At 41.6% G+C, this 15,081-nt stretch overlaps 1 protein-coding gene across 4 annotated transcripts in view; it reads right to left on the bottom strand.

Annotated features, from left to right (window-relative positions):
* Positions 1–5,520: 5,520 nt before the first annotated feature.
* The window catches only part of pi4kaa (phosphatidylinositol 4-kinase, catalytic, alpha a), a 25,343-nt gene continuing 15,782 nt past the window's right edge, over positions 5,521–15,081 (bottom strand). For 2 of the 4 annotated variants that reach the window (XM_028979891.1, XM_028979892.1), the window contains exons 33-54: positions 14,831–14,982; positions 14,527–14,634; positions 14,194–14,414; positions 13,424–13,582; positions 13,246–13,325; positions 12,942–13,141; positions 12,771–12,861; positions 12,338–12,505; positions 12,105–12,158; positions 11,894–12,014; positions 11,015–11,144; positions 10,584–10,654; positions 10,243–10,315; positions 10,013–10,083; positions 9,817–9,926; positions 9,334–9,438; positions 9,052–9,177; positions 8,632–8,752; positions 8,348–8,507; positions 7,684–7,773; positions 7,435–7,518; positions 5,521–7,257 (exon numbers count right to left, since the gene is read on the bottom strand). In XM_028979891.1, coding sequence (XP_028835724.1) covers positions 7,206–7,257; positions 7,435–7,518; positions 7,684–7,773; positions 8,348–8,507; positions 8,632–8,752; positions 9,052–9,177; positions 9,334–9,438; positions 9,817–9,926; positions 10,013–10,083; positions 10,243–10,315; positions 10,584–10,654; positions 11,015–11,144; positions 11,894–12,014; positions 12,105–12,158; positions 12,338–12,505; positions 12,771–12,861; positions 12,942–13,141; positions 13,246–13,325; positions 13,424–13,582; positions 14,194–14,414; positions 14,527–14,634; positions 14,831–14,982 — 2,547 coding nt within the window. In that variant the 3' untranslated portion in view covers positions 5,521–7,205. The remainder of the gene's footprint in view (positions 7,258–7,434; positions 7,519–7,683; positions 7,774–8,347; positions 8,508–8,631; positions 8,753–9,051; positions 9,178–9,333; positions 9,439–9,816; positions 9,927–10,012; positions 10,084–10,242; positions 10,316–10,583; positions 10,655–11,014; positions 11,145–11,893; positions 12,015–12,104; positions 12,159–12,337; positions 12,506–12,770; positions 12,862–12,941; positions 13,142–13,245; positions 13,326–13,423; positions 13,583–14,193; positions 14,415–14,526; positions 14,635–14,830; positions 14,983–15,081) is intronic. The other 2 variants (XM_028979893.1, XM_028979894.1) reach the window with 1 other exon arrangement.

Raw genomic sequence — 15,081 nt, 5'->3', positions numbered from 1 at the left:
TGACGGTTTATCTGGTGTGTGTGATCTCATTGTTTACATAAACTCGTACAGTCTCAGACCTCAGGTGAGGAGAGGCCAGTTGGAGAGCTTCTGTGTAGGTCACTGTCTATTGAAGAGAGGGGGGGGAAGAAAGAGAAGAAATTCATTGTTGACCATACCAAAAAAAAAAAAAAAAAAAAAAAGTAGCTGCATGCTTGATACGAGTTCAGAGGTGTTTGGGGTTAAAATGGCTGCTAGACTTACTGATTTGTGACCAACCACTCTTTAACATTGACTCTTGTCATGTGCCGAGGAAGAGGTGCGGATGAAGGCACGCTCTCTCTCGAGCTTCGTTTTTGAGAACATATCTCGAAGGCATCGGAATTTTATCGGAATGCTCTGCTGCTTGTTTTTGAAGCTGTGTAAAAAGAAACTAAACAAATTTACCTCAAAGTAAAAGTTTTAGGACTTTACTTGCTGCATATTTTGTCTCTTTCTCTCTCTGTTAGTCATTCTCTTTGTCTGTGTCCCAGTCACGTTTTTTTTTTTTTTTTTTTTTTTTTTATTTAGCTGCCTGTTGTCTGTGAAAAGAAGCAACTGAACTCTGACTGGCCTCTCCTCAGTACAACATTGGTGCAAACACTTATTGACAGTGTTCACTTTTTTTATCAAATGTTTGTCTGTGATGAATGTATTTATTTGTTTTTTTTTTTTGTTAGAGTTCACTTTGGGTGAGATGAGGTGCTTTCAGGGTCTTCAATTTTACACTTAATTAAATAATAATAAAGCTGGTGACTTAGCAGAGCCATAATCTCTTGGACATCTGGTATGACAGGGCAGGCTGGTCCCATGAAGTGATCAATCGTAAAAACGTGGAACTGATCTTTTTAATAATCCTCCTCTCACTCAAAGCATGCATGTACTCTGATTCGTGTTTCTGTAATTTGGACACTTGAAGGCTGATGGTCCATTTTTAATGTTACCCATGTCTGTGGATTGTGTAAGGTGAAGTGGAACAGACTCGGGTGTGCTTATTCACTGTTAAAAAAACCTACGCTGTTGTCACATTACCATGCATCAAGGCTCGATTTCTCTCCCCCCCCCCCCCCCCCCCCCCCAAATCCACACTTCTGAAAGCCAAAGCTTTTTTTTGTAAAAAAAACAAATGAACATTTGCCCTCTTGAAGGGTGCCCTGCTGTAGCCGGTTTAGATACACATTATTCATGTAATAATAATGTATAGCTTTATAAATTGCACTTTTTCAAGACTCAATTTCATTTTTCATGCTGTGCTGGATCTGAGCAATGTTCCTTCAAGTTGTGGTCACTCGATGTCTGTGGTGGCCTCAGTTGGAATTACTTATTTCTGTAGATCCATGATCTATCATCTATAGATCTTCACTCGTTTTCACTTGTCCTGTTGGCGCTACCACAGCCTCAGACTCTCAAAATGGTCTTCAACCAAACCAAAGTTAAGGCTGGTCTTCAGTCTCAGTGGTCCACTCCAGTCAATGTGCTCTTGGCGTATTGTCCACAAAAAGAGCATACTGGGCCATTGCTTTTCCACCTGACTGCACCGTACCCAGTTCAGCGGCACAAAATAGCTGCCTGGTGCTGTAAACTACCAGAAGCACGTCTTGCTGCTTTTATTTATTATTATAATTTTTGTATAGGTCAGTGTATCGTACAAGGCACCTTTCTTGGTTTTATTCTCTTCTTCTCCTTTTTATTTTGAGGGGGGGCAGGGGGCCTGAACATGGTTTGCTGACAACATCATGGTTTTATGTTTCTGTTCCTCAGAGAGCTTGTTTTCAGGTCAGAGCTACATAAAGCTTGCAGCTCAAATTCTGTTTGGTGAAAGAAACAATGTACAGAGCTCAACTCAGCGTTCAGTCTTACAGTCTTAATGTACAGCTACGAGAAGTCATTTTAGAATCTTTTCATTAAAAACCTGATCAAAACATTTTGCTGTGAGTGATTTTTTTTCTATTTGTTACTACCCCTCAATTAAATGCATGTTGTTAGTCCTGAATAAAACAGCATCCTGTTTAGTGGCTCTGAGATGTTTACCCTGTAATGTCTTAGTTTTTTCATGGTGCTTTAAAACGATATATAAACACACACACACACGCTGCCTGTCCACGTTAGAAGGAACCCAAGTAAATTCAGGCTGCTGGCACTTGAATGGGGGCCAGTTGTAGAGGTGAGGATTGGTTTGTTGGGGGTGGTAGAGCAGTGATTGATGAGCAAGATTGCCCAAGCCCCCACCCCCGTTCATGGCACCAGCCTAGCATCTGCCATCTGTGAGTGCCTCTTAGGATGCACCAATCAGAGAGGCGAGGTCCCGGCCCTCAGCGGCCCCTCTCCCTCTGTCCCAAACCACATTCACCCTCTCTGTGCTCCAGGCACCCACACCCGTTTGGGCTGGCCCTCTTTCTCTCTGCGCCGGCCTGCCAGGGTACGTAAAGGGATCACAATGCACCTCCCTGCCCCCGGGGGGTGTGGAGGGGTTGGCATTTTTATGGTCCTTGTGTGGCTGATTCTGCTGGGCCTTTCCAGCCCCGCCTCAAGTGGTGTCACATGCCAAATGACCCTGAATGGGGTCAGTTTTCAGCACAATGAGTTATATGTTGATGCTGCGCCCCCCCACACACACACTCCCCTGTCTGCTAAGTATAGATTAAGCGCAGCCACATCTGCGTGCAGCCAGATCACATGCGTATCTTGCAGGGACCCTTAAACACATGAATGGCCCTTCTCTGCCTGATTCCTGTGATTTTTTTTTTTTGGTTGTTTCACGCAAATTAAATCTCCAAAATGTAAGCTGGTTTTCTTTTTTAAATTGTAGCCAGCATTTTGTGACAATTGCAGACAGAGAAACTTACATATGTTACAAAAAAGTGAAATAAATAACGTTTCATTTGTAGGGCAGTTTTTTTAATGCTATAGTAGCCTTTTTTCTTGGCTTTTCAGGACGATTAAAAAGGGAATTGTAAATGGACAGTATTACGCCAGGTGTCTCCTGTCGGTGAAGCAGCTGTCTCTCCAACGCTGAATTAATGGAAAGTGAGGGGGAGGAGAAGGGGGGGATTTTTTTTTTTTTTTATTTGAACCCGTACAGCAGAATTGAATCTTTTCTTCCCTTTCTCTGGCGGCCTCTGCGCCGGCCTGAATGTAATGGCACAGTCTGCCATGCTGACGCTGCACGGCCAAAGAAATGGCACTACAGGTGGTGGGCGCGGGGAGAGAGGGGTTTAGCATATTGATCCTTTCACTGCAAACAGTACAGCAACCTCTGAGCGGGAGGGTCCTGCTGGCCCGCAGAATACCCCCACCTCTATTTACTCTGTGCCATGGCTCTACACAAAACAGGCTTTCGGGGAGGGATAATGGACGCCTTTTTTTTTTTTTTAGTACTGAGGGGAGGAGGAGGGGGGGGGGGGCACAAAAGCCTGGGGGGGAGAGAAAAGAAGGAAATTCTGACATCTGATTTCCCTCTCTGGGGCATGCAGATGTTACAACTGGATAGAGCAAAATGGACTTAAATAATTTCAAATCTTACCAATTTGTATAATTTCCTTCCTTAAAAAGTTTCAAATTAGGTCAGTGGGACAAGAGGACAAGATGGTAAATATGTTGGTGTTTTCAGGTACAGAAGTGCTGTCCCGTTGTCCTTCCGTCTTGAGATTTTTAATCAGCATCTGTCAGCCGTGTTTGATTAACATTAATGGGCTGCTCCTCCCTGCGCCCTCGCCACTCATATGTATGCAGATTCAGGGGGCGACTCGACGCCACACCCTCAGCCACATTGCACCCAGATTCAACGGCAGCTTCGGGCCCATTCATCACTGTCAGCTCACATTAGGCGTGTGTGAGACACCGTGCATATGAGACAGAGGGAGGGCGAGAGAGAGAGAGAGAGAGAGTGTGCCATGAACATCCTATTCCAGAAAGGCCCAGAGAAAAAGGCGAGCCCACGTCCTCTCAAACCCTCTTCTCGTTCTTTTTTCAGTCAAGCTTATTTCTTGCTCCTTGTCTCTGACAACTAGATGTAACTGCTGAACTATTTGATTTTTGCCATTTTCCAAACACAGCCTACGACTTCCTGCAGAAAAAGGAGACAAAGGGAGGGGTGGTGTTCATGTTTCCAGGGGATGATGGAAGTGCTCCGTTTGTCATCAGCTTAAAGTAGGCTTTGACCGCCATTCGATGCCCTGGCTTCCCCTAATTAAGGTGCTCCTGAGTTTAATCTGGTCTGAAAGGCTGAGACCATCGTGCATTTCCCCACAAGTGTACTGTGGTGGTGTGTAGTCGTCACCGTGAACAGGTTTAGGAGAAAATGGCAGCGTTTCGCAAGGCCTTCTGCAGACCTTTACGCCTTTTCTGTTTGTGTTTACAGGTTTGTTGAATACAGGGCGATGCCCTTTGCAGAGCCACAGCACATAGTCATGACATCTTAAAACACCTTAAAGCTCATAATCTTTTTAAGCTCATTAAAAAATAAGCCACACACCTCTTGTATTCTACACATGATCTAATGTATGGAAGCAGCACAAATAATTATTTAACCGACAACGAGAAGATTGATTAAGTGGCCAATGGAACACAACTGTTCATATTCTCCTACACTGAGTGTGTTATTCACATTCTAAATAGGGCTACATATTGAAAAATATAAATCAATGAAAGGAGTTGCTACCTATTCAACTGTAATAAAAAAAGAAAGATCTGAGGCTGCACTATTCTTCATCATGACAAATCCCTGTGAGCCCCTGAAATATAGGAATCTTCGCTTGGCTCTACTGAATGGATTGGCTTCAGTTGAGCCCAGATCAGTGGCAACACCTTTTTTTCCCTTTTCTTTCTCCCCCATCATCCTATCGAGGACTGTGGGGACTGGTTGCCATGGCAATCCAGCATTCGGACTAATGTATGGATGGAAGAGGAATTCCTGCACCCGGAGTGAGTGGGAGAGCGCAGGGCTTCAGTAAGAGAGGGGGGAAAACAGAAGCCTAAGGACCCTGCCAGGTCCTCCTTACAGGAGAGGAGCGCTCTCGATTCAAAAACAGCCCCGGTCCAAGGGGCTACGTGTGCTGCTTTCAGAATGAGGCGTGGGGGAGGGGCAGCGGTGGGCCTTCTGTAAAGGTGCCGTAATGAACCCACTGCTGGTTAACAGGGCAGATTCTGGGAGGAGATAGTGCTCATATGATCTCCCACGTATTGATTAGCTCAGCGTTTTTCTCTTAGCCTCACTACATCACCTCATTAAACATTAATGGAGACTCAAAGTATCCAAATACGGACCTCCGGACCACAAACCAGGCAGGTAAGGAGAACTATGAAACGCGATACCACATGTTTAAAATAACCTTTTATTCATGGATATCAGAAATAACCGGCCTTTCTAAAAATAACAGAACTGCTACTGTCTCAAAGAGAAGAGGTGACTTTATAAAGATCATTGCCATTTCCTAAAGTAATATGGTAATTCTGTGAGTGTTACACAGCAGCAAAAATGCAATAAATAAATGACACTCATTATACAGTTTGCATTGGTTTGGATTTAATATTTCAGCTGCAACATGAATTTCATTTCAAAATACAGTCAGTGTAAAACAAAGTAGACATATAAAGCATAATGTAACGCTATGCCATAATGGTGAATAGCCCACTGCTCAGAGGTCCTCAACATGATCCATACAAAGACACAAACCCCAGCAAATAAAAACCTAAGTTGTATACCTAGCCCCAGCAGCATTTAACGAGTCTATAACCGTATTGACTGGACAGTATTTGCTGTGAGATATGCAGTAAGCAAACTCTAGCATAAAATATTCAGCCAAAGCATACAATGTGGTTAAGTTTCATGCTTTCAGAAATTACAGCTAGAGCATCAAATATTCATTCAGACGTACACTCATTTCTTCCCTACATAAGATGCACTGGATCCTATTTGCATACTAGTGACAGGCATGTAAAGTGCTCTTTTACTACAGGAAAGACTGAAATCAATTTTTGACCTAACATCCTGGCCTACTTTACTATACAGGCAACAATATGAATGTTCATATTCCACACTACAGAGTATATTTTTAAAACCTCTGTAGATTTAGTTCACAGACGTTGCTGCTCCCTTATTTGTCTATACACTAAAATAAAAACTGAGTCAACTCTCATATTGTGTCCATTGCCACATGGACTTATACCAGCTCCCGTTTCTTCATTACCTGTCTGCACTGAACATTGAAGTGGCCCCATGACCTCCCAGGCCAAGGCAGCCAATAATAGGCAGAGGATTTGCAACGCTTCATGAAATACTGAACTACAATACATCAGATTATCTGTGTGCATATAACACCCAGCTAAAGGGAGAGCTTTACAGCTTAAAGGAATGCAACTTCAACATAAGATCTGCCTGTCATCAGCATGTAGGATGAAGTAAATGATGCTGTAAACACACAAAACAAATGAACATTTAAAATGTAAAAGACTGTCTATTCTTCCTCTATAAGCAACTGATCAAGCTCTTTCGGGGAAAAAAATAAACTGTTGCATTTATACACAACAGGGTGTCGGCTCAGGATGTCTCTTATACAGTACATTAACACTGACTGGACATTTGCTGGTCTACTTGTAACATACATACCAGAAATAGGGGAAATATAAACAAAACTCCACAATAAACAGTCAGTAAAATAGGTTCAATAACAGGTCATAAAACGTCTCTTTATAGACAGAATCAAGCATCAGGAAACACTTAGTCAAACACATGGTTGATTAACACTCAAATATAGTGCATACAATCGGAAGATTGCAGGATAACAAGGACAGTTACTGTTTGTGCCATGGTCACAAAAATGGCTTCTTGGGCAACATCGAAATCACCCACTCCTGAATTTTCAAGTAAAGGGTTGTTTATTGAATTTGGAGAGCGGGTGGAATGTTCCTATGCCACGTTATTAGGGTGAGGAAACATATTCCTGTTTATCATACATGCAGGTCAATACGGTAGTTAAAATAAAGAGGCTCCAGGCCTGCTCTCAGCTAAACTAAAATACAATGGCTAAATACACATTACCTACTTTTTATTGAAGGAGTGATAGATCTATAAGGTTAAAGTGCTTTTTGTATTTATGGTTTCCAAAACATGCACGCGTGCGCACACACACACGTACATCCAGAGCTGGAGGGTACATGGAGAGGAAGAATTGGGTCTTTGTCGATGTTCAGTAGGGAATCTGGTTTTGGTAATACTGCAGCATGTCGTAGGTTTTGCTCCTACAAAAACAAAGGTCCACAAAAGGTCAAACGGTTGGCTTCCCATGTGCATCAGTTACCCAGTAATACCTACTTATGCAGTCACTCTCATGTAAGAGTGGTATTTTCTCTATGCACATTTGCTGTATAATGCATGCTGAGTGTAATGCAAATGAATTTCTACAATCCTAAACGTACCTGCTACTCAGGAAGCAGCTTTGAATGACTTTGATCATAAAGGCTGCCGCCTCCTTCTCACTCATAGCGGGGTTGAACCGCTGCCTGCAAGACAAGCACAGTTATTACGTGCAGCTCATGAGTGGAGTCTATTCTGCATGTTAGTCATCCACATTTATCCTCTCAGTAAACAAAGTCCAAAAATGCACAAGGAGCAAAATAAATAAATAAATAAAAAACAAAAAGAGATGCTGTAATAATGCAACTCACTTCAGCAGTTTGATGGTCTGGCCCCTGAAGCATGGCAACCCTGTATCCAGCATCAGTGTAACCAGAGAAACCACAGCATCCATGTACGGCCTGAAGAGGGATTATCGAGGTGATTAAATTCTGACCACAGAAACTCATAATACTGCTACATAACAAGGTATAAATAAAACCACAAATTCATTTTTCCACCAAAGCAACGTTATCTTTATTTTTGTAACAGCACTTCACGTCCTGGCTGCATAATTAATGTAGAGCGCATATGAAATGTTATATTTGAATTGTTTTTGTCTGTCTTTTCTTAATTTCTGAAAGAAACTAGATTTGCTCTACTTCCCCAGGAAATGGCAGGATTGTCTGAGATGCATTTTAACACTACTGGACAAGACACAGCATTTATCACCTGGAATTTGTTAAAAAAAAATCGTTCATGTTAAAAACATGCTCAGTCTTATTTGTGTAAAATTATTTTAAATCACCTTTAAATCAGGATGAACATTAGAATAGAAATAGAAATTGTGTGTTTATTTGGAAATCTGAATAATGAAATTGGTAGCAGTTTAATTAGCTGAAAACACAGAGTGGGATCCTTTAGCTCATAGATGACAGCACCTCACTGATTTAGTCCCCCGGATGCACTGAAATATTTACGCTTTCGGCGTCTCACCTGACAGCTAAGTAGCCACGCACACACATCTCCATGAACCACTTAAAGGGGGTGGCCTCCATCTTTCCTCCCATTATCATCACCATCTCATCAGTCAGCTTGATGTCAGGCTCCCAGCCCAAATTCCCACCCGGAGAACTCTCAAACATGAAGCCGAAGTCTAAAACACACACACACACGTAACCACCTAAACCAGATAAACTCCTCCAGTGACTTATTTTGCATGATTCAGTTTGCATGATTCAGCAAGCCTTAATGCAAAACAACATGATAGACAGACAGACCTATGTGGATTAGATGACCCTTGCTGTCTAGCATTATGTTGCCATTGTGTCTGTCCTTTATCTGCAGCAAGAAAAGCAGCAGGCTGTATGCGGCCATACTCCGGATGAAATTATATCGAGCCTGAGAGACAGAGAGAAGATGTCAGCCTTTTCCCCCAGCTTTCTCACGTATTTAACACCACACAATTAGTTCCAGTCTGTAAATTTTGAAAGTTGTAGGAATGACAAACAGAAAAGACAATTCACATCATGTGAAGTCAATTCAACCTGATGAAAAGAACACAACTACAGAGGACATTACATAATTCAATTTAAAAGGCTAAAAATACATTAAAGACAATTTCAGCTTGTTTTGAGAACAGACGTGTATCTGTGATTTTGCTGATAATTTACAGAATGCAGGACAGGCATTTAGTTCACCTTCTGGAATGCTAGTGTAGACTCGTCTCCGTACTGGTTCCTAAAGTAGTCATACATGCCAAAGTCAGTCTGTCTGCCTAACTGGTCACGCGACTTGCAGTCTGGGATGCATTCGATGACTCCACACTGGAAACCAAACAGAAGACACAAAAGTTGTTTGCATTAAAAACACAAAGACGAACAGTCTTGCTCTTAAAAAAAAAAAAAAAAGTAAATTTGTACAACGTTTCCCATGAGTCAGTGTTCAGGTAAACCTCATCAACTTGAAAAAGTTTCACCTACCCCAGGAGCTGTGGCCACCACTCTGTAGGGAAAGACAAAGAGGTCCAAACCCACTAACTGGAAAATGTTCTTAAACAGTCCAATGATCTGAAGTGCCAGCATGTCCTGTGTAAAGAGAGGAAAATTACAGTTTTTTATAATAATAATAAAAGTTATATACTAAAACAGATATAACAGCTTTTTTTTTTGCCACCGAATACTAGGAAAATACTACGTTTTCTACCACGTCGATGCATAATTCAAAAGACCAACTTGTCAAACACATTTAGTCTAAGTTCCAGGACTCCAAAAAGCTCCTCCCACAAAACCTGTTTATTTTTAAACAGAAGTAATCTGTTTACTTATTTTTACTTGATCTCACATTGTGTCAGTGTGTGATATGTGTTTCCTATCAATGTGTTTATAATGTGGTGGTTCCTCCATATCTTCTAAGATGATATTATTCTATTGCTTTGAGTACGTAAATAAACATACTATTATTACCTGTCTACAGTCGTCTCCCACTTTAAAAATGGCTGCCTGCCAACAGACCCTCTGCAGTCCATCTGAGCCGCCCTCTCCCTCATCTATAGAGTCAGACAGGCAGCGCAATCCTGTTACAGTGAAGAGAATGGTGTGTTAATACACTTGGGTGTGTTAGACGGGCAAACACATAACAAAAAAGTGATTTTATACACACCTTCCTTCTCCAGTTCACTCACTCCACAGCGCTTCACTTTGAACTTTGCCAAATATGGAGCTTTGGCAGCACTGGTCAATAAAAACAATTACATGAAATTGTGATCATACGATCACAAGACATGTTTAATCTAACAATTATTTTAATATATTATTTTTTCAATAAAAATTTTGCAATATTTATCCAAATCTAACAATAATAATGTAAAGACGAGTTGGAAATAAAACTACCTCTGCATAGGAGTCCCTGATTTGTAGTCAATGTCCAAAACAATAGCTTCAGGGTTGCTGGGTAAATAACAACCTAAGGACACGGTAAAAAATAAATAAATATATGTTTTCTCTGACAAATGACAAATTATTGAGGGAAAAAAAAAAAAAAAAAAAAAAAAAAAAAATCACAAGCAAACTTTTGATTTGGCTTTCTAAAATATTTTTTATTAACGTAATGCCTCCCAATTTATCATGATCATGGTGTTAAAAGGAGCAGTATGTGAAGAGCGGCACTGGCACAATTATTTTCACAAACGATAGCAAACCACCATGAGACAAACATATTTTTCTCTACCCACCAGGCTGAACCTTGATGTCCGACAGGGCTTTCAGACATGCCCTTTTTCTCTCATCTCCCTTAGGAACTGGCCTATAGGTAAAGTTTTGGAGAAAATATTTCATTACACTCAATAGCTCATAATATATATTCTTATATCTTATGGCAATGTACTGCCGCTTTAAAGTGAATTTCCCAGAGGAACCTAGACTAGGGATTCATAAAGTTCTATCTACCTACCTATAATAGCAGTATGGGACCCAGTACTTCACAATCCCTTCTAATAACATTTAACAACAAGAATTACTATTACGTATCAGTAATTATGTATTACTGTTTGAATGTAATGCACTACTGCTGGAACCATATTCTGATAGTCTCTACTGATATTCATTTCTGTTATACAGGATATAGAGTTTAGTACTGAATACGTTAAGTTTACTGCACACTTACTTGATGATAGCTGAAACGTTGGTGATCTTGTTGAAGAAGTCGAACTCACGCTGGTAGAAGTCTTTGGCCGGGCCAGACAGAGAGCCGGTTATCTCTTCCACCATCTGCTCCAGCAGTTCACCAATATCCGCTACACAGGAAACAGGATCATTCCCCAAACCCTCTGTATCACCCCCGCACACTTTACAATTAATGACTAAGGGGGGCTAGTGTGGGGCTTGTTCATGAGTGTAAGTTAAAGCATCCTCAGGATTTACAAAAATAGATAAAAGAAGAACAAACCCCTTGGTTGCTATCTGCATGTTGAAGAGAAACACACATGTAAATCCTGTTTACTTGTGATGAATTAGAGAAGAGAGTACACAGGTACAGGCCAGTGTTTTGCATACGTGAGGATTTTTTTCGACGCTAAACTGTGGTTCCCAGCTATTGGCACAGATACAGAGAATGCCAGGCATGTATAGTTTGTGACAAGGTATTACTGCCTGTAGGTGTAGGATTAATTGGAGAATAAGCACACAAACATTTTTGGTTGGTATTACATAGTTTTTTGCTATTTATATCTTGTTTCTTTTAAGCATACATTTGCTTATAAAATATTCCCGTCCTCACTTAACCACGGCTATGCATGACGATGTAATGAACAGACATTTGAAGTGCCAGTTCCAGGAGGGTATGCCTGGAGCATACTTCTTTCCCTACTCTTTTTCACGACTAGGTAATTAGCAGAGAGTTGAAAAGGCATGTTGATTAAGTAAAAACATCTTCAAGGAGTAGAGTTTGTTGCATGTGTGACAGCAAATAAGAAATAAACTCGGAAACATGAAAATGATAGGACAGTGGAATAATGTTGAAGTTCTTGGGTGCACTGTGACTCACGGTCTTTCTGATGACCCTCTTCGTCCAGGTAGATGTTGGTCTTCATGTTCCAGATGAACTGATGGGCAAGCAGTTGCGATTTCTGCGCTGCCCACAAAATGTACTCACGCACGTAACCCATCTGGCAGCACAACAGGAACTGTCAGACACAGGCCCACTGCTACACAAGTCACAAATGTACAGCAACACACAAAAGGACTTATTTTCTCACCTTGTCATACCGCAGAGCCTGAACAATCTGAGGAATGTAGAATAGTATGGCGTCCTGAAGGAGAGAAAGGAGACAGTTGAATTGAGGAAGAATTCTGCCTCTTTACTCTCAAACACACATCTACTCAGGGTTTCATGTTACAGAAGTTGAGAAAGTTCCCGTGGACTCTAGCCACCAAAAGCACAACTAGGCCCCCACCACCTGTTATGGTGGATGATACTGGCCGTACTTACAGGGGGGAAGGAGCGCAGCACTTTGACCCCATACTGGGCAGTGAGTGGGTGTGGAGGGTACATGCTGGAGAAGTAGGACAGGCCCGTAGGAGGGTCAGCTGGTGCCCAACACAGTATATGGCTCAGCTCTGGCGAGTCTGCATCAATAGTGTGCCACGTGACCAGGAACTGCGTAATGAAATTCATACATTTCAAAGATTCACTATTTAGACTGGAATTTTACCAGGCAGCCTACTGCATGTGTTTGACACTTAAAAAAAACATCCTAGAAAAAAGAACACTTAGTTGTTTAGTAAAGTGTCTATGTGCATTAGAGTGTTAATACATGAATTGAAAAGGGAATACACAGAGTACTGGAAAGATGGTAACATGTGCCCAATACAGTTTAACAAACAGTGCAGATCTTTGCCCCATTCGCACCATTATCACCCACCTTCACTGCCTCAGGAACGTCACTGACTGCACCTGGGTCGAGTCGTACTAATCGGGTCACCTCAGCCACGATGGCCTCTGTGTTCTTAAACCTGAGGTTAGAAAGCACGTTTGCGTTCAGTCAGAGGGATGAACTTGGTACAGGGAGGTGAGTGAACATCTGGTGCCTCACCTAGCTGGCAGCTGCATAGCGAGATATGGGGCAATGCTCCAGGCCAGGTTGACATTATCCTTCCACTGCTTCTCAGTGAGGCTGATGTATTTGGACCTCCAGTTGGCAATGCTGGTCTCCACTGACTGCTCCACAGAGATTGCCAGCTCTTGGGTGGACAATGGGTTGTACCAGGTCATCAGCCTCTCTATCTCACTAGCCTGACAAATTCACACAGTTATTTCCATTTCATCCAGGCTAACTCATGGCACATGATCATTACTGTTATTTCAGCAGTAATTACAGTATATGTTATAGTTCCTACCAGCAGAGCCAATAAAAGAGTCCTGCGTTTCATGTAGTATTTATGGAGCTGTGTTCCCCTGTTGCTCTTCTTGGACATTCCTGTAAAGAAACCCAAATATAACAACAATTTTACATTCAGTCACAATTACATTCAATTAAATTTAATTACATTCAAGTCACGTGTTAGTCAGAGCTACCTGATTTTTTTGAGGTTGTGGACATGCCGCTGGACAGAGGGTATGTGTTGATCCATCCTTGTGCACTCTGCTGTCGTGATCCCACTGACATGTCCATGTTGTTCCTTGGGTCTGCGGCTGTCATCACTGACAGGCTGTTCAGAGACGGGTCTTGGTTGTCTGGTAAAATCAAGAAAATACTTCTTTAGACGTTTATTTTATGCTTCACAGTTCCTTTAGGGTCCTGTCTCACTCACTGTTATTATTTTGTATATTTTGTCCCTCATTCATCTACAACCCACTACAGTTCGATAAGGCAGAAGAAACAATACAGCTTTAAGATGCAGAGTTAGTGACGTCCAAAAGCAACACATGATCAGGGCTGAATTCAGTCAGACTCATTCACTAAAAGATAAGTTCTCAAAAGAGTAAACAACTAAACTGCTTGGCTGCCTGACTTAATTCAGACCAAATGTTTCAGAGTAAACTGGGAAGATGGAAATGACCCAAATTTGGCAATGGAGGATACAGAAAGAGCAGATGAACTCAGAGCTAGTTCACAGTGATTTGACATGAACATGCAGCGAGATGGGTTAGTTAGTAATGATGCTTTTTAAAGTTATAAAAGCTGCTGGCGGTGAGGGGATGGTGGATCATCAGTTTCTCAACTGGCACAAATTGAGAAATTCTGATTCTGCGATGGTCACCGTGCATTTTATTACAGCTTGCAAATTTGCGCCATGCAAATTTGAGCTGCATAAACATGCTCCCACTGCTGAAGAGAGGCTTACTCAAGATTGATATCGGAGAAGTGCTGGAAACAATAAGCGATCCAAAAATCCCAGCAGAGAGAGAGCTTTGGGGAGGATTGGCGCCAGGCTCACCAGGTGGCACCAGCTGGCAGGCAGCCAGGTACTTCTTGTCCGACAGAATGCTGGCATAAAATCTGATCATGATGCAGATGTCCTCACGGAGATTCTTGTCCCCTTGAGTGGGGAATTTAGGAGGAACACTAGGTAAAAAAATAAATATATATATATATATATATATAAACTGTGGCAAATATGTTTACAGTGGTAAAAATCCTTTACAGTGGGTGTGGTGTTCAGAATTATGAAGAATACCTAAAGTAGTCAAAGGCAGTAGAGTAGATTTTCTCTCTCAGAACATTGCGAATTGTGGCATTGGTGACCACATCTGAGTGGAGCAGGGCCAGGCCAAGGGTCAGCAGTCTGGTAAAATGTGTGATAAATAAATATACAAAACACCAAAACTGTTCATGCAATCATTTAGCCATTTAGCTTTTGATCATCTTAAAATGAGTTCAGCTTAAGTCAAAGTAAGTGAGTGGAACCCTGGTTTCTATATGTAATGTTCTGTTGCATCCAGATATGTGTTCATTTTAAAAGCAAAGCAAAGTCAGAACACCTGAAGCGAGGTCCGATAGCTGCCACGTGGCGATTCAGGCTGCTCCTGGGGCCACCCACATTGAGAGACAAAGACCTTTGCAGGAGACTCCCAAATATCTCGACCTGATCAGCACTGCAGTACTTTGCAATCTCAAACCGCTGAACAAGAAACTGTGAACAGGGAAAACTAGACTGTTTAAAAATGCCAAAGTAATACAAATCATATGCAATTGTATATGTATGTTCTGTATATCTTCTCCTTAAATTACC

This window comes from Denticeps clupeoides, chromosome 5 (genome assembly GCF_900700375.1).
Source record: "Denticeps clupeoides chromosome 5, fDenClu1.1, whole genome shotgun sequence".
In the NCBI taxonomy this organism is placed as follows: Eukaryota; Metazoa; Chordata; class Actinopteri; order Clupeiformes; family Denticipitidae; genus Denticeps; species Denticeps clupeoides.
Note: the sequence above shows the minus strand (reverse complement) of the source record. Positions and strands in the feature narration are given on the sequence as shown.